Source organism: Crotalus tigris, unplaced genomic scaffold (assembly GCF_016545835.1).
Source record: "Crotalus tigris isolate CLP2741 ecotype Arizona unplaced genomic scaffold, ASM1654583v1 scf7180000019553.37968852642:3898890, whole genome shotgun sequence".
NCBI lineage: Eukaryota > Metazoa > Chordata > Lepidosauria > Squamata > Viperidae > Crotalus > Crotalus tigris.
In genome coordinates, this window is record NW_024097591.1 from 3,860,262 (window position 1) to 3,878,345 (window position 18,084).

The 18,084-nt window shown below is 54.1% G+C and overlaps 2 protein-coding genes across 4 annotated transcripts in view; both read right to left on the minus strand.

Annotated features, from left to right (window-relative positions):
* On the minus strand, positions 1 to 15,527 carry LOC120316972 (threonine--tRNA ligase 1, cytoplasmic-like). Of its 3 annotated transcripts, none has more exons than XM_039363173.1 (18): positions 11,490 to 15,527; positions 10,902 to 11,092; positions 10,618 to 10,741; positions 10,177 to 10,301; positions 9,376 to 9,493; positions 8,008 to 8,072; positions 7,422 to 7,500; positions 6,592 to 6,738; positions 6,035 to 6,133; positions 5,639 to 5,805; positions 5,325 to 5,487; positions 5,033 to 5,170; positions 4,601 to 4,678; positions 3,293 to 3,393; positions 2,194 to 2,295; positions 1,838 to 1,910; positions 1,596 to 1,710; positions 1 to 1,160 (listed from the first exon to the last, which is right to left on the minus strand). In XM_039363173.1, the coding sequence occupies exons 1-18, from the start codon at positions 11,553 to 11,555 to the stop codon at positions 1,012 to 1,014; spliced, it is 2,100 nt and encodes a 699-aa protein (XP_039219107.1). In that variant the 5' UTR covers positions 11,556 to 15,527; the 3' UTR covers positions 1 to 1,011. The 3 variants fall into 3 exon arrangements, with proteins under 3 accessions (XP_039219107.1, XP_039219106.1, XP_039219108.1); XM_039363172.1 differs by having other exon boundaries at positions 2,194 to 2,298; XM_039363174.1 differs by lacking the exon at positions 11,490 to 15,527 and having other exon boundaries at positions 2,194 to 2,298; positions 10,618 to 10,737; positions 10,902 to 11,041.
* RPRD2 (regulation of nuclear pre-mRNA domain containing 2) overlaps positions 11,067 to 18,084 on the minus strand; it is a 21,815-nt gene continuing 14,797 nt past the window's right edge. Inside the window, exons 12-13 of the mRNA XM_039363171.1 lie at positions 17,916 to 18,028; positions 11,067 to 11,092 (exon numbers count right to left, since the gene is read on the minus strand). Of these exons, the coding sequence (XP_039219105.1) occupies positions 18,021 to 18,028 (8 nt within the window). The 3' untranslated portion in view covers positions 11,067 to 11,092; positions 17,916 to 18,020. The remainder of the gene's footprint in view (positions 11,093 to 17,915; positions 18,029 to 18,084) is intronic.

An 18,084-nucleotide genomic window follows, 5' to 3' on the forward strand; every position in this document is an offset into this window, starting at 1 on the left:
GAGACTGAAGAGAGTTTATTTCATTCGCCTACACGAGAACGAGACTTTGGGGAGCTTTTTCCAGACTGCAAGTGAAGGTGCTTTGCCCCACTGAGAGCTAGGGAGCCTCAGTGCAGGGACTGCCGGTCTCTGCTCAGGCCTGGGGGGCTGTTTTGAGCCTCCGAAACAAATGAAAGGCCCCCCCCGCCGGGCTTTGAGCCCTGGCCAACAGAGTCCCCTCTGATGGCCCAACTGGAGCCTGGAGAAGCCACCACGTCCCCCTCCGGACGGGCCAGCACATCCTGTTCCAGGAAGCGTTCCCCGCACACGGAGGTAAACTGCCTCACAACTTAGAGGCTCAGTTTCACCCACGTATGCCATGCATTTTCCAGAAGGACGCTCAAATTGCACCACCTGGCCCCTCCCCAGGCTCTGCATTATGGCAGAGTTTCCAGCTCTTAAACGAGGGGGGGGGGAGAGAGCTTGTGAGTCAGGTGGGGGAAGGACACCCCCCCCCCAGTTTCCCCTGCGTCACTTCTTGGACATCCGGGGCTCAGCCCTTATCAGCAGGTGCATCAAAGAATCCCCAGGAGAGGGGAGCAGGGGGGGTTCCAGAGCTAACCTGTAACTTGACCTTTGCTGGTCAAGAAAGGCTTTTTCGCCCCCTCCCCCCAGGACACCCACACATGCCTCCGGCATTGAACCGGGTGGGCAGGTGGGGAGGGCCGGGCCCAGAGCTCCTGAGAACCTCCAGAGGGCGGCTGAGCTCGGCCTTGTCAGGTGACCCAGCCCAGGTGGCACCAGGTGCTCCAGGAAGCTGTGCTGCCCTCCGAGGGAGGGGGCACCTCCACAGCAGCCAGCAAGGAGGGAGGTCAGGTGCCTGATGGTGGTCGATCCTGAGCCTCGGGCGGCTGCTTCTCAGCCTTGATGCTCCTCGGTGAAGACTAGGTCCTTAAAACACTGCACGGAAGCCTCAGAGGCCCCCCTTGGGCACACCAGCCACGCCGACCCTGCAGGAGAGCTGCCTTTGGCTCAAAAGAGCTCCTCCGCGTTTCTGACCCGGGTCTCCTGGAGCTCCCGCAGCCGGTGCTGCACCTCGTGCAAATCCCTCTCGCCGTGACGGTGGTTGTCACGGCTGCGGATGTTCACGGTGCGGTGGGTCATCTCCTTCTGGCCGACCACTGCGGGGGGGGGGGGAGAAGGAGCCATCAGCGCCTGGCCAGAAGTGCCCAAACAGCATATAAGCCCCCTGCACCCATCACTACGGCACCTGCAGGCCTGCTCACAAAATCCCGAGGGCCAGAAACTTGACAAGTCCACGTCTATATTTCTCCCTGCTAGATCGCCAAATCTTTACATCCCCGTCCAGCCAAGCAGGAGCAATTGGAATTTCCCCAAGAAGGGGAAACCTCCCTCACGGAGAGCTCGGGGGAGCCCGGGGTCCTTTGGCCCAGCCCCATGGGTCCCCTGGTCATCTCCAGAGTTCTGCTGGCCCAGCTCCTCCTGGCTCCTTTGAGCTCAGCCACGTTTCACCAACCGCCCCAGTTTAGCCATTATCCCTCACCCCCTCCCAGAGCAGAGCCCCCCCACCCCCACCCCAGGCGATGCCAATGTACCAAACTGGAAGTTGTACTGGGCCAGCTGGGCTCTCCGGATTTTGCGGTTGAGGGTCGTTCCTGAGTCGGTATCCAGGTTGGTCTGGAACCCCAGCTGGTGGAAGAGCCGGTGGACCTGCCCGAAGGAGAGTGCAGCAAAGCCAGTTCAGACACACACACACACACACACACACACCCTGGGGATTTCTACCCCACCCCCCAATTCCCTGGCTCAGCCACTGGGGAGGGGACTCGGCTCTCACCTCGCCAGCATACTCCTCTGCGTCTGGGCCCACCGGGATCACCATGATTTGGGAGGGGGACAGCCAGAAGGGCCTGGTGGGGGGGGGGAGAAGCAGAGCACACGGCTTGGCCCGGACACCCCCTCCAGCCATTCCCACCCCAGCAGCCCCCCCCAGCCCACTGCTCCCCCAGACCTCTGCAGCCAGCAAGAAGCTTGGTGGGCCCTTCTCCTCCTCCCAACTGGAAGCAGAGTTTAATTCCTGCCCCCTTGGGGGAGACCCCGTTTTATGGCTCTTGAGAGGCCCCCCCCCTTGCTCAGTGGAAGTAGGGAAACGCAGGCAAGAGGGAGAGAGCAGGGGGGGGCTGACTCACTCACCACTTGCCCCCGTAGTTCTCGGCCAGGATGGCCAGCATCCTCTCCACGGAGCCGAGCACCGCCCGGTGGATCAGGACCGGCCTCTCGGGGGCCCCACCGTCTCTGCTGCAGGGAAGAGAGGGGTTAATCTCATCAGGCAGGCTTCAAGGGAATCGTGCTCTGAAGCACCCTTTTGCCTTCATAAGGACTAGGAAGTTGGGAGAGCAAAATGCGAAGGTCCTGTTTCTATTCATGAAGACCAGCGTGAGCCGAGATGGGCATGCAGACCGGCCGCATTGAACTCAGTTCTGGCCCTCTCAGCTCGCCCCTCGTGCTGAAAGGACTGGGGCGGGGGGGGGGAGGGCAGAAACCTCGTCCTGCATTGGAGGGCTGAGACGGTCTTTGGCTCAAAGGGCCGCCCTGCAATTCGGCCCAAATGTGAATGTTTGTAAAACGAGCCACTGCAGCCCTTCGGAAGGGCAACGCTGGGCCTTGAGGTGCCCCACTGGGGGGCTTCTGGCTTGCCTGACTGGCGTGGCTGGTGCCACCCCCTGGCCTCTGCCTTTCCCTCCCCGGGATTCCTGTTTGGCGCTTCCTCTTCCCCTGGGTGGTCAGGGGGCACAGAGGCATCAGCCGAGGGAGGGAAGGGGAAAGGGGAACTGGGGCTCCGTGGCCCCGTCTGACGGAAGCGCCAGCCTCTCCTGCGTCGCTGAGGCCCTGCAGGCGTCACGCAGAGCTTCTGCGGTCACGGCCGACTGCCTGCTGGAGCTGACATTTAGATCATCTTTCTTTCTTTTTTTAAAAAAGGAGAAGAACCCACAGATTTGACGAAAAAGGTCACTTTCTTCCAAGGCTGGATGCCAGCCTGGGTACCCGTCATGCCGTTTGCCCCGAGCCCTGAAGTTAGGAGTCTGCACAACTCAATGTCTGTTCTTTGTTTTTGGAGGGGTAGCCAAAAATAGGGGAGTGAGAAAAAAGACAGGATTTGGGGATGAAGGGAGGGGCCGCTCTGCAAAGGAGAGAGCCCCTGCGCCGGGAGGGGTCCCCACACTTTCCCAGCCTGGGCCTTGCGAGGGAGGGAGGGGGCCCGGCCAGCTCTGCTGTTGGGAGGGGCCCTCACCCTTTGAAGGAGAGGTCAAAGCGAAGTGGCATCTGGAAGTCCAGCTGAATGGTGGCACACTGGTGGTATCGGCCCAAAGCGTCCTGGATCTGAATGTCCACCTGCAGAGCCAGAGGAAGCACCACTGAGTAAGCCCACTGGCTTTGCTCTGCTCATAGAAGCTCCACCGGTTGGGCTGCGAGGAGACAGACCGGCAGCTAAGAAGACACGGGAATCTCGAGGTGGGGAAAAAACCCACAGAAAGATTTAGTCCCGCATTCCCCCCCCCCGAGGATTGGGCCCTCTGGCTTCTAAACTCTGCCGCTGCCGCTAAGCCGGACGAGACGGGAGGCGGCATCCGCATCGGAGGATAGCCCAGCCCTGAAGAAGCATCTTCCCCCACGGCTACTGAAATAACAGAAGTTGAACTGGGTGGAGAATCAGGGCCGCCCTTCGCTTGCTACCCGGCACAGAGGCCCTGAGCGTCTGGGGGCTCCGGAATCCAGGTGTCGAAATCCAGTTGTGCAATTCACACCTACTGCTCCTTTTAAAGGAAGCAGCTCCCCAGTTTCTGCCTCCCTGGGCAGGGAATTGATTTGGCGCGAGAAGCTTTGCGTGGAGGTCACGCAATTCGGAGGGGAGGGGTCTGTAAAACTGGGATTCATGAGAACTAGAAACCTGGCCCACTTGCCTTCATTCAGCATATGGCTCTACAGCCACCCAATTCCGTGGCCAGAGATAAAGCCTCTCCCCTGTGCCCTGCGTGGGGTTGGCATCAAGGGGCTCCGAGGAGCACCAGGGGGTTCCTGCGCTAGAGGAGACCCATTCAGCGGAAAGGAATGCCGAGCGTGGGACCCGGGTCAAGGAGTCAGCTGGCCCCTTGCTGCCCTTCCAGCCGGCAAAGTCACCACTCAGGGATTTACGAGGCTGAGATCTCTCAGAGTAACCCGTAAACCTGCAGGGGGGGCAGAGCAGGCCTGGGGGGACCACGCCCAGAGCATAAACAGTTCGGTGGTGATGTCCCCACGCGGTGATTCATGCCTGAAGCGGCTTTCTCTGAATCCTGTCTGGGCCTGTCCGAAAGGGGCCAGCAGGGCGAGGCAGCGGCGAAAAAGGCGAAGGCGATTTCCCCTTCGCAACCCCCAGAGCAGGGGCCATTTTGGCCGCCCTTCTCCACCCTTCCCCTGGGGGGGAGGGTGGGGGAGGAGGAGCCCTCGTCTGGGAGTCACCTGTTAAAATAGCCCCCCCAGGCAAAATGACCTCCATTTTCCGATTCTAGCTGGCCCTAAGCCCTTCGGGCAGGGCTGCTGTCCGACCACCCCGACTGACCTTGGGCCCATAGAAGGCGCCGTCCCCAGGGTTGAGCTCCCACGGCCAGCCAAAATCCCGGAGGCTCTTTTCCAGCAGCTGGGAGAAAGAGGGAGCCGTTAGGAGCCTCCTGAAGGCAGCAGGCAGGGAGGGAGGCTGTCCTGAACCGTCCCGGGTGCCAAGTGCGGGGAGACGCGAAAGGCCCATCCCTGGCATGGGCCAGTGGGGAAGCCCAGAACTTCCCAGATCCTTGCTGAGCCAAAGGACCCACCTTAAAAGGAAACAGACCCACCTGCAGGGTGGCTGTGCCAGCCTCAGAGAGGGCACCTTCACGGGAAGCGGGGACCGAAGCTCCCCCCCCAAGCCCACTCTCGGCACACTGGCTCTCTGTCCCGGCAGCTGGGCTGGAGGGAGGCCCCTGGGCCCCTCGCCCCCAAAGGGGGGGACGCTCACCTGCTCGGCTTGGTCCCAGAGAGGGGGGTCCCCGAGAAAGTGCTCGGGGCGCGTGGAGAGGAAGAAGCGGAAAGTGAATCCGAAGACAGAGTAGATGGCCTGCAGGAAATCCAGGCAGCCACTGATCTCGCCCTCCAGCTGCATTGGGAAGAGGGGGGGGAGGGGACTCTCAAGGGCTTGCCTGGGTAATTCCCTCCCAAGTGGGCACTAGGTGTGCCAGCCCTGCATTGCTCAGCAGGGCGAAGTAAACCTCTCGGTTCAGCCACGCTGGCATCCCGACCAGCTTCCCCACCTGATCCATGGAACAGAAGATGTGGGCATCATCCTGCTGGAAGCGCCGGACCCGCGTCAGCCCCGTCAGGGCCCCCGAGGCCTCGTTGCGGTGGAGCACCCCGAAGTCAGCCAGCCGCAGGGGCAGCTCCCGCCAGGATCGGGGCCGGTGGCTGAACATGAGGCTGTCAAAAGAGGGACGATCTCAGCCCCCAGAAAAGGAACCGCCTCATCGTTCCCCGATTCCAGAAGCCAGTGGGATCTCCAGGTCCTATCAGGGGCCTGGATTTGTGCCTGGATCTTAAATCTCCCTCCCCCCCCCCAAAAGAACCTCACCAGTGGCCGGGACAATTCATGGGCTTGAGGGCGAACATCTGGTCTTCCACGGGGAAGGAGAACATGTTCTCCCCGTAGTGCTCCCAGTGACCGGAGACTTCCCACAGCTTCGCGTTGAAGATGTTGGGGGTGATCACTTCGGAAAAGCCCCGCTTGAGGTACTCGCTCTGGAAACAAATGCGCTCGCTTGAGTGACGTCAATTAGACGCCAACTTCTTTCTTTCTTTTTAATCGAATGGTGATGATGAGGGGAGGCACCAGCCAAGCAGGCCCCTTTTCCCTCCACCAGGCTGGGCGTTATTTTATTGTCCCCCTCCAATGCTCCCACCCACCTAGGGGGATTCTGCTGCATTTTGTCCCATCCAACACGACGCACAGACACACACAGACACACACCTTGATGAAGTCCATGAGGGTGGTGTAGATATGAGTCCCTTTGGGGAGGAAGAAGCAGCTCCCAGGACTCAGCGGATGGAAGAAGAAAAGCTCCTGATCCTGGGGAGAAATCGGGAAGACGAAGCAGCTGAGCCCCCGCAAGGGTTTCATCTCCAAAATTCACCACTGAGAAAGCAGGCAAGAATAGATCCCCGCCCCCGGCTCAACGTCAACCCTAAATTCAATCCGGACTGGGAAAAGCCACTTCCTGAAATCGAGGAATCTTATGAAAACTCCCCTTTTTTGCTTGAAGACACCACCCCAAGTTTCTAGTCCTTATGTTCTAGAGAGAGCTCAGGAAATGGCTATTCTTCAAGACTTCGGCTGGGGAATTGTGATCCTGTGCAAAACCACCCCGGAGGGTCCACGAAGCACTGAGGTTTGCAAAGAGGTTCTTGGGCACCCCCAGAGTTTCTCCGTGGCCCAGGGGGGCATTCCCCGTGGAGGCCACCTGGGGCACGGCCAGAGGCTGGGGGGAAGGGAGGGAGAGGGGTGAGGTCTGCGCCATGGGCACCCACCTTCCCGATGCGCCGGTGGTCGCGCTGGGCAGCCTCTTCCTGGGCGCGCTCCCAAGCGGCCAACTGCTGGGCGCTTGGGAAGGAGATGCCGTAGATGCGCTGCAGAGGCTCTCCGGAGGGTCTGCCTTGCCAGGAGGTGGCAGCGTTCTGCAGAGGAAGACAGGTGGCAGCTTTGAGGGGGCTCCCGGGGGCTGTCCCAGCTTGGCCAGGGGCCGGCCTGCCCTCTTGGCTTCATCAGCTGCACAGCCAGCCCCAGATTTACCCACAGCATGGTCCCCCAAATGCATTCTCCAGGAAGGATGGGGAAAGGCCCAGTCTCAATTGGAGGGACTACGGTTCCCATCGTTGTGCTTCAGCATGAGGAAAGTCACTAGAGGCTACGCAGACTGCAGAGGGCAAGGAAGAAAGTCCTGCCTCTTTACAAGCCCCAGGAGTTGCTCTTACGTAAACTGGTCTCAGGGATGTTGGAAGGGTTTATGCCAAGGTCTCAGAATTGGTCACTTTTAAGACTTGTGGACTTCAACTCCCAGAATTCTGCAGCCAGCCATAGAACTGGTTGAGGAATTCTGGGAGTTGAAGTCCACAAGTCTTAAATTGGCCAAGTTTGGAGAGCCCTGGACTAGGACACTAAATGCATTCTTATTTATTGAGCGTTTTAAACGGCCTGACAGCTGAAGCTCTCTGGGCTGTTTACAAAAACAGGTGACTTTTTCCTATACTTTTAAACTAAATTCCCTTTGCAGCTAGGAAGGGCCTGGAACATTTCAACCATCCGCCCGGCACGTGATGGCAAACCACTCGACTACTTTCGTCCCGGAGGGAGTGCAAACCTTGAGGAGTTTCAGGGCTCGGACCTCCCCACTGTGCCGAAGATGGGGCCCCTGGCAGAGGTCGACCAACGTCCCGCACCTACGCACAGAAAAGAGGAAGCAGGATCAGGCCACGTGGAAGGCAGTCGAGTTCCTCGACGGTTTGCTGCAATACGCACAACTGCCTCTGTTGCCACCATTGCAAAACAGCTGTCATTGAAAAATAAGTCATCCAAACACTGCATGGGTTTCTAGCCCTCATGAGCACATGAAGAAACACGCTGATACCCTGGCAGAATTTGCTAAAGTATATGCCAGGGTGCTTCTAGATATCCAGGGCAAGGTTGCAAGGTGGAGGAAACACCGATGCCCATCAGCCTTCCCCAGGCTCCATCCACAATTTTCTGAAGATATCCCTAAGAAGGGCACAACTGCAAAGCCACAGGCCTGTCGGTAACCCCAGCAAGCGAGCCAATCCAGAGAGGAAGCCCAACAGAGGCCAGAGAGGCCCGGGAAAGCCTCTGGAGCGGCAGATCTAGGGAGGGGCCACTGGGCAGCCACACCCACCCCTCCCCACCTGCCACAGCTTCAGGCAGGCCTGGCTCACCTGTACACCGTGGCAGTCGGAGACTTCACCCTCCGCCCAATGATATCCAATTTGAATCGGTTGTGCTGGAAGGCAGGAAGAGAAACCGATCCACATCTGGGGGGAACATTTATGACTCCTCCCCACTCATTCATTTTATAAAAGGTTGAACAGAAATCCTCTCTGCTCCAGGGTAAATAATATCAAACCCTCCCCAATTTTAAAGAAGGACGACTCGCTTCGGAGCAAATCTGGCTTCTAAGTTGTCTAAAAATGATCAGAACAGCCTGAAAGACGCCCTGGAACCTGCTGTTTTTTAAGGGAGCCACCACTTTGGAAAAGCCACAGGCACTGAAATAAATCACAGTCAGCAACCTCTTGCCAAAGGTTTCCAGGGGCTTTGGAACTTTCTGCCACTAGAGGTGAGGTGCGATCCTTCTCCATCACTCTTGTGCGAGAAAGACATTATGATACAGACAAAGGTCTAAAATTAGGCCATTTGGCCTGCCAAAGTAGGTTACAATTAACCGCTGCATTGTTTTTTTTTTTGATTGTGCCTTAATTACAGGTTTACCTTCACTCTGTGATAATTCAGCAGTTATTTTTATTACTGCCGGTCATCGTAAGCAGCGTTGTGGACGGAGGCGCCAGGGATGATTTGTAAAAAAACAATAAATAAAACGGCAAAGCAATTCTCTGACTCAACCTCTGAAAAATGCTGGCTCATCCGCAGACTGTGGGTAAGTCACCCTTGGCAGCAAAGCTGTTTTGGTGGTAAACAATCCTGCTGGTTCAGATCATCGGCCTCTTTCGCTCAACTTCCTGTTTCCCCAAACAGCCAGCCAGCTCTGCAGCAACCGGTATTTGAGGTATACTGCTCCTGACCACAGAGGCTCTACTGGGGATACCGTGACTAAGAACTGCTTGAGGAAGCTACTCTTCCAGACATCAAGCTCTCCTCACATCCTGTAGCGGCCAAGCAGCTTTGTTCCCGTTTCAAAAAATGTGTCAATGAAAATCTTGAGCAACCTGTTCCTCTCCCCAAACATGTTAATTTACGGGATTAAAATTTGGGCAGGGAAACTCCAGCGGGAAAGCAGCAGCCGTTGGCGGTGGCACCGTCAAAGGCTTTGAAATCCATCCATTAAAGCAGAGAAGAGCCTCAATGTGGGAGGGCAGGAAGCCCAAATGGGCAGAATTGCTTCGCCTGGCAGTTGCCCCCAATTTAAAAACCTTCATTCTTGGCTCAAAAAAACAACAGTGAATGCAAAAATTGACCTCTGCTAATGCCGGCCCAAACCTGAGGCTGTCTTTCGTTCTCCCACCTTTAGCCTCTGAGGAGGATGGACTACAACTCCCATCAGGAACCCCGGCTTGATGGGATCCTACCTTAAAGAGCTCCAGCAGATCCTCCCGGGAAACCTCCAGCCGCTCAAAGGGCACCTGGGCCGCGATGGTGGCTTTGCAGAGCTCTTCCAGGGCCGGGAGGTCTTTACTGGACACATTGCTGGGATGGGAAGATTGGGGGGGGGGATTGTAATAAAACTGGGGGGGAAATTGAGCCATCAAAGGAAGACTTTTCTCGACCGCAATAGGGAAGCAGTTCCTCCTCCTCTTTGCCAGGGTCTTTGGGTGCCTTCTTGGGGATCTCCTGGTGGTCCCCCATCCAAGTCAGCCAATGCTGCCACCTGCTGGACTCTTCCACCCAATCACCAACCAATCAAGAAGCAGTGAGAAACCACTCCCACCTCACAGCACAGTCTGCAAGGACACCTAGTGGGCATTAAAAGCATGACAGGCTCCCTCAATGATGTGAATGGCACCAGAGGGGCTGCTGTGGGGCACAGGGGCAGAGGAGGGGTCCAAGAGCCAGAGTCAGCTCAGTGGGGGGCACTGACAGGGCAGAAAGCCCTGGCCCACTTTGTCATGCCAACTTCATCCTGAAGAGAAGGGTAGACCTTAAGAAAAGACTGGCAAGATGTGCTGAGGAGCAAGGATGACACAATTTCCATTCCTTTTATTTACAAAATCCTGCAGCCAGAAATGACCCCTGAGGCCATCTAGACCAACCCCTGCTCAGTGCAGAACACACAGCAAAAGCAACTCCTCCAACGCAGTGAGCAAAGCGACCCCACCTCTTCTCGGGGCCAGTAAAGTCCCGCCAATCCCCCCCCCCAGGTTCCCACCTACCGTTCCTCATCCAAATACAGGTCATAGAAGAAGCCCTGCTCGGTGCTGGGCCCATGGCACAACAGGGCACCATAGAAGTGCTCGGCAGCCTCGCCCAGGAGGTGGGCGCTGGAATGCCAGAAGAGCTGGGAAGAAATTCAGGAAGAAAGGGAGAGGGTTGGGGTGCTGATCAGAGTCGGCCTGCTGAGTTACCCTTTGCCCAGACAGAACTAGCAGGATCACATCAGGGCAACACTGGGCCACCTCCATCCACAGAGACATGCCGCTTTCTTGGAAGTGGCCCTTCTGAGCTCAGCTGGAAAAGGACCCTTTTCCCGCCCCTGGGGGGGGGGGGGAAAGAAGCTCTTGACAGACTGAAGCGTTGCCAACTGAAGACTGAGCCCACAACCCGCACCCCCTTTTCTCTTTCCCAAAGAAATCTGCTCCCCCCTTGCTCCTCACCTCTTGTCCGGCCTGAGAATCAAAATCCACAAATTCCAACGTGGCGTCACTCTCCAGAGGACGGTCCAAGTCGTAAAGGCTTCCGTTCACCCGTGCCGCCACTACGGCCTTGGCCAGACTCTGGCTGGGGGACAAGAGAGAGTTTAGATTCATTTTGATCCATGAATGATTAAAAAAAAACATTTGCCCGGAATAAATAAATGCCACTCCATGAGGAAAAGTATTTGGGGGATCTATTTTTAGGAAACATTTTGCAAAGACCTGCTTCCTTGTTTCAGAGTCACCTGATCTGCAAGGCCAGCTGGTAAGGGGTGGTAGTCCATGATTCGCACTGGATGCTTCGGCCGCCAGGCAAGGAAACCAGGATTGGCCTTTTCTCCCGGAGGGTTTGCTCAGCCTGGCGCTCGTCTGCCGCAGCTTTCAGCCTCTGGTAAAACGCCAGACGCTCCGCAACATGGGAAGGTAGAACTGCTGTCTAAGGAGGGAAAGAGAGAGCAGAGGGGCGCACGGTGAGACCCACAATACGAAGAGGAAGATCAGGCACACATTAGAATAAAGAGTGGAACTGCCACCTGCCATCCCCATCTCCAAGAATACACCTTGTGGGGGAGCCCTGCACGCCCAGGCTAAAAGCGACCCTTAAAAACCCAGACAGCCTACAGGTCCAGCTTTCCCGGTTGAATGCCTGCCTGTCACCTCCTTAAAAAAAAAAAAAAAACAGGTGGGGGGCGGTGGGGGCTCCGCAAAATAAACAGCGACCCGAGAGACACACTAGAGAATCTAAAGCACAGAAATTGCACGGAGAGCAACACTGCTCTGCACCCCGAAACAAAGTGATGGGTAAAGCGCAACCACCAAGAAAGGCAGCAGACCGTGTATTCCCTGCGGAGGCCGCCCCTCCTCGCCCAGATCTTCTCCCAGACGCGAAGGAGCCGCATCTCTCGGGAAACCCGTTTCAAGTCCCGCGTTCCCACGTGCAAAAAAAGAAGCAGCGGCGGGTCCTTCCCGGGGCGACCAGGACACGCGACGGCAAGCCAGGCAGCGAGTGGGCGTGGCCCACCCTGTGCAAAGAGGAAGAGAACGCGGATTGGTCGCGCGGCCGGCCAATAGGCTCTCACGCGCGCCAGCTCCGGAAGAAAGGACGCTCTTGTTTTCTTCCCCCTCCTGCAACAAAAACCCGAGGAAACAAAAGTTCCGGCTTCATTTGAAGCAATACCAAAGGCTCGCTCTGGCTGCCGCCTCCCGCCCCCCCAAAAGATATTTTTAGGCAATTTATGACACCCTCAACGCCGCCCCGAAAGTGCTTTAACTTATTTAGGCTAAAGAGTCTTCCACTGGGAGAAAAGGGATCTTGCTGCAAAAGGCTAAACTGAAGCCTGTGCGCCCTTTGGACTCTTCCCCTTTTGAGGGGGGGGGATTAAAGTCAAGGCACAACTCCCCTCCCTCTCTTGACCTCCACCAGTTGCAATCATCAGGATTCAGCCCGGACTTCCTATCAATGCTGGCTTCTTATTGTCCTGCTTTCTCCTTTTATTATATTAAAGCCCATGAAAAAAAGAGTGGCCCCTTTCAGGCTTGTTCCAAAGATCCCTGAATGCCACCGTCCCCGATCCCACATCTGCCCCTGGGGCAGATCTCAGCTCAACAGGGCCCTCCCTGCAGAATGGGGCGATGCAATTGCTTTCTTGGGAGCTAGGCCTTAGGTGCCCGAAGGCTTTTCTAAATAAACAGATAAATAAGAGAAAATGGAATCCGTGAGGTGAACCAGTCCATCCACTGAGCCACCAGTTTACTCCCAGTTTATCACAAAGAACAGAGTTCCTTCAGTGGGCCTTTGGAGACAAGACTCAACTAGAAACCACAACAGCGTCTTCTTTCCCTTATTCACTGCAAACTGGCAAGGGCAAACAGACATAAAAAAACAGAGTAATAATCAGATGCCTTTAATATGAGGTAGGGAGACCAATCAATAAACTAAAAAAAAAAAAAAGGAAAAGAACACAGAGGTAACTTGCACAAGCAGACCCAGGAATGACAGACTTGATATGAAGCAGAGATCCTGTTGGCATTACAAATCCATTCACACAATCAAAGGAGATAGTGGAAGAGAAAAAAGGCAAGCCAAGGTAGATGTGGAGGCTGTTACATCTTCCTAATCACACAATTATCACATATTTGTGCCAGAAATTACACAATTTACACAAAATCAAGCTAATTACATTGCAGCCCTGGGTGCTGCGTGCACACACCCTGGATTGGCAGCCACCACAAAAACTCTGCCACGCCAAGTCACAGCCAAGCAATTTCCAAAGCGCCTCCATCACAAATCCCAACTCAGCATCTCAAGGCACTGCCACAAGGCCTTCCGTTCCCCCCCTCCTGACAACATAGAGAAAAGGAAGCACCTCAATGACTTCCCCCTACACCCAGTTACAATCCTTGCCTTGAATCCCATCTGTAATCCATCTTTAAAAAGGAGCCCTTTGCTTCTTCTCTCACAACCCACAACCCTGCAGAGGGGAGAGAGGGCAGCTCAGGGCTTTGCCATGCATTCACGCCCAACTACAGTCTATGGGAATGAGGTGCCACAGCCTGCTCCCTCCAAGTAAGCCTAACCTTGCCCTGGGATTTTTCCCAACTTCCAGAGGGCTTTTTCCTTAGTTCTCCTCCAAAGGTTTCCATTTGCACTTTTTGTTACCTTGGCAGATCAGTAGAAAATACTACCAAACAATTGTGCTCAAAACCATAGCTTTCATGGCCTTCAGCAACAATTTCTTCCACCCCATCATTTTCTCCTGCACTGCAGTTCCTGGCTTCATACAACAGGCTCCCCTTTCAGCTAATGTGAACACAGGCTGTGTTCCCACAACACATTAAGCCAGGAAAACATCCAGTCCCTTAAAACTAACCCAGGTCAGCCAATGGCATCAACTCGCTCACTGGAACTTTTGCATGTTATAGCAACTTTCTGGAAGTAGCAGAATTATTTTGAGCTCCTCCAGGGAATCTTGTCTTTGGCCAATCAAAATGGAAGCAGCCCCAGCAATAGAGCTGAACGTAGCTTGCACACGGGGTGCTCAAAGTTAAATGTGCTCAGCCAGTTTACAAGTCAGATGGCACTTTCAAGTCCTGGCCAGTTTTCCAGAGCCTGTCTTCAAGGAAGCCGAGGGCAGGGCCAAAACAAGCATTCACAGCCATCAGCCTCCTGGCTTTGCCCACTCCGAGGTGGAAAACAGAGGCCAAGCAACAAAGCAGGCCTCCTCTAAGAGCTTATCCTGGATCCTATCCCAAAGGTGCTTTTGAAAAGCACCTTTGGGACAACCGTGGCCTGGATGATTGAGAACCACCACAGGCATCCTGCTTGCAGCTTACCCAGATCACCAGCCCTGGTACCCAATTTCCATTCTTAAGTCAATTCCATGCCCAAAATTAAAAGCCTTCAACGGCTCTTTCGCCACTCGGTTCTGCATCTTGGCTGCAGAAAAAGTACCCACTCAAGGAAATGCAGTGGAGATTGTGCTGCTTCCTCACCTGTCCTTTGTACTTTTGGCAGTGTTTTCCACAAGTAACTTGAGCTACACTTTTGAGAATTCTATGGGCGGCTTCCATACTCCAGGTACCGTCTCTCTGGCTGTTCGTATTTGAGTGCCTGAAATGGGGTCCGGGGGGGAGGAGGAGCAAGGGAAAGGAATCCAGCACTCCCATCCTCTTAAGAGGAATTCCTGGGTCCCCCCAAAACCATCCAAGGATGGCAGCCAAGGGTGCAGGGCTACATGTTCGGATGGAATCTGCAGCCTCAGAGCACAATCTCGAAAACAGCTCTCAACACAGAAAAGGACTGATGAAAAGGCACCGACACACAACTATCTCGAGGCATTTTTCGGCCTTGAACTGGAAACATGGGGCTGTTGTGTTGCAAATCCAGATTCAGGTAAGTGATTCACCTTCCTGCCACAGCCCCAATTATTTTAAACCAAGTGCCTGTTTGTCTGTCTGAATTTGAGTTTCCCTTAAAAGGGTGGCAGACTCGGCACCAGAACGACCCCTCCATGAAGGCCCAAATATACAAACCATAACAAGCCAGATGTTACACACAATTGCAACCCAGCGTACACAACACCTTCCACGCCCCCAGCTCGCTCCTGGCACTTGGGAGCAGATGGATGTGGTCACAGCTTGCAACCCACCTATTTCCTCACTCACTCAATGTAGGCAGGTGGGGGGGGGCTTTTTTGGCTGGGTTTTGCTTTCCCTCCACCCAAGAGCCGAGCAGTGGGCCCTTCTAGCCCATCATGTTTTTGTTCTTAAGGATAAAGTGACAGTTTTTAGTAAATAAATTAAAAAGTAATAAATAACAGCAACATAGTTGAAACAGAAAAGGCTAAGGAAGGTGAGAACAAGAGGCGAGCGAGCTGGCCTGCATTTTGGACATAGATTCGTAAGTCTTTGAGGCTGCCCGGCTGGGGAAAAAAATGGTTCAGGTTATTTCAACATCCAAACACAAAGCACAGCTGCAATTGACCTGCACAGGCAGGATCGGTTCCTGGACAGCCTTATAACCGACCTCGGGAACCACAGGCAACAGGAATACTGTCCCTTAGGCTCTATGAACGGAGGCCACACCAGGTCAAGAACACTTTATTAGTATACAGTAAAAAAATAAGGGAAGGCAGAGGCGATCAGGGCTCCTTGGATACGCCTCGCTTCGTTCCTAAGCCTCCTTCCAAACTATGGACCATGTGCACAAATCAGAAGAGTCTAAGCTTCCTGGGAGACGTGTCTGTGGACCTTGTGGTGGTGGGCCAACCAGGCGTCTTCCTTCAGGGGTAGTGGCTCTCTGCTCCCCCCACTCTGCCTCGCAGCCACTTCGCGCCTCTGCGGCTCTGCTCCGAGCGGGCGGGCGGGGGAACCTTCGGCTTGGATTCTCCTCTGCAAAGCGAGGGAGGGGAGGGTCCGCTCTCCAGCCATGGGGGGGGGAGCCTTGTGCACCTACTGGAGACCTGTGGGAAGGCTTACTTACAAGAAGAATATCAAAACCTTCAAACTAGTCATTTTATTAAATGTATTCATGTACAATGCAGAGACTGCTGTTTCCCACAAAGCCTCTCGAGTCTCCCTCCCCATTTCTACCCCCCCCCCCCCGGCACAAGAAAACACTGGAAAGTAAGTCAAGCCAACACAATACCCAGCTCTTTAAACAGGCACAAAAATAAAAAGCACAGCAATGGTATTTACAGCGTTTTCCAAAGGGCGGCAAAACCTGGGCTTGCTCATTCTCTGAACACCCCCCCCCCCCAGTTTGAAGATTGCACTGCAGGCACACCTCTCTGCTCTGCTGATGTCCAAGCCCCCCTCATGTGATCTCCAAAGTGACCTGCTTTGGTGGAAGGGGACTCCCCCCACCATCATAAAACCTCCCTTGAAAGCTCCTGTCTCTGATGGGCTCAAAGGCTGCTGCTGGGCCCAACCCTCTGCTCCTCAAGGCTCCTTCCCAGAGACAACGGCGGTTCTCTGCCCCTCCAGCTTTCCCCCCCACACACACACACACCTTTCCCGGCCACACCTTGAAGCAAAGGCAAAACAAGCCAGACCAGGAAAGGTCCTCCTTCCAAAGAAACTTGGTTTGTCTTGCTACTCTGCACACTAGGTACATTTGCTGCCTGTTCGTTAACTGTGAATGATTTAAAGTGAAAGCACAGAACCAGGGGCCAAAAGAAAGCAACAAAAGGAAAAGAAGAAGAAGAAAATACTTTACTAAGTATTTTGTCTTTTTTACTGGCTATCAGCTCTTTCCGTTCTGCTCCTGTCAATGGCTCAAAAGTTCCAGTATCTTTGGTGGCGATTTTAAGAACCAGGAGCCCTTTGGATCTCCCTGTTGCCCCACAGCCCCCTGGGACTAACCTGGTCCAAGTCACAAGAACCCACCATGCCCCACAGATCCAGAAAACTGCCAAGAGAAAAAGGGTCCAAAAAAGAGGCACCCCGAGGAGAGCTTTCACTCACCTGGCACAAAGCCGTTGGCATCCAGAAGCCGAGATGCCAACCGTGAAGAGAGGGGCTCTTGGGACCCAAGGAGGAAATCCCCTTAGCCTCGATGAGTTATTTACAGCGTGAGTTTCTCTCCCCCCTTCCCACCCCACCAAAAGCCCCCAGAACTAAAGCTGAAGCTTATATCAGGAGTACAGCAGTCATGCAGTAAAGCAGAGCTGCACAGATCAGCCACCTTGCTGGTTTCTTGAGCTGTGTAAGGAAACAGGAAACTTTTTTCCCAGGAAAACATCAGGCCCAAACTAGGGGGGAGAAACATAAACTAAAGCCAGTGATCAAAGCCCCCCCCCCAGGACCTCCAGACCCTGTTATCTGAGGAGGGGATGAATACTAAGCACTCGTTCAACAGACAGGTAAAATTAGCTTAGGACCGAACTAAAAACTCATCTGTTTCCTACTACAAACCTCAAAACATTTACATATAAATAACAATCCCTTACTGCTACGGGAAACCAGACCCTTAACTGAGTTCAATTCTTCTGGATGTCTGACTTAGCAGAACCAACTGTAAAATATTGGCTACGGGAAGCTGACTTCATACAAGGAGAAACAAACGGAAAATTGCTTTTTTTCAAGGAAAAATAAGTCAATGTAAGAATTGCTCAGGCTTACAACAGGAAAAAGAGTGTGTCTACGTAAATCCAGGAATTCTGAAATCCACTCAGTGTATCAAAATTGTACATCTTTTTGTAAACACCAGTGCTGAAATATACGTGCACTGTGGCACAACTGAACTATAAAAAATACCAGGTTCCTGTTGATTAAAAGGGAAAGGGAAAAGTTACAGTATTAAGAGAATTTGACGTTTGTTTTTTTCATAAAGAAAGAAAATCAAAAGGAGAGGAGAAACGCTCTTTTTAAAACACAAAGCAGAGAGCCAAACCAAGAATGCTTCAGTGGGCACATTCATCTGCCTGCCTTTTGAGGGGAACGGTGGCTGGTGTGCATGCAGGGACCCTTCCTTTCAAAGACAAGACTTGCTACCTGCACACAACAGCTCTAGAGGACATGCTTCTTGGTCCCCTGCAAAGAGGGAAAGAGATTCCTTGGGGATCTGGGATCATTCCCAATCAGCAGCTTCAGCCTCTTGACTGAAGGCAACCCACGCCTAACGTTTCTGGAGGTGAAGAGCAACAGAGTTCAGGGTTTGCCTCACAGGACCTTCCCCGCACTGCCCCCTCCCCTCCCTTCAGCTCCCACAAGCCCTATCACCCCAGGAAAAGACAGAGGAGGGTCTGGCTACTGCCCACCTTCCACACTGGTCTCCTGGCTCTAGACCCAGGCAAAAGCAATTGAGTCCATCAGAGAATTCTGGTCCTCAGTGATCAGAGACGTGCGTGAGAACGCTTAAAAACCTAAAAGACTGCAAAAAAAAAAAAAAAGAAGAAAGAAAGATTAGCTGGAGAGAGGGAGACAGAC

Bases quoted from the DNA above. Each gene is read 5' to 3' on its own strand.
- LOC120316972 (XM_039363172.1), bottom strand. From the start codon at position 11,555: ATGCGGCTCCTTCGCGTCTGGGAGAAGATCTGGGCGAGGAGGGGCGGC. The intron at 6,739-7,421 runs GTTTGCACTCCC...CTTCCTCTGCAG, and splicing joins GAGCCCTGAAACTCCTCAAG to AACGCTGCCACCTCCTGGCA. The intron at 5,806-6,034 runs GTGTGTGTCTGT...ATTTGTTTCCAG, and splicing joins CCCTCATGGACTTCATCAAG to AGCGAGTACCTCAAGCGGGG.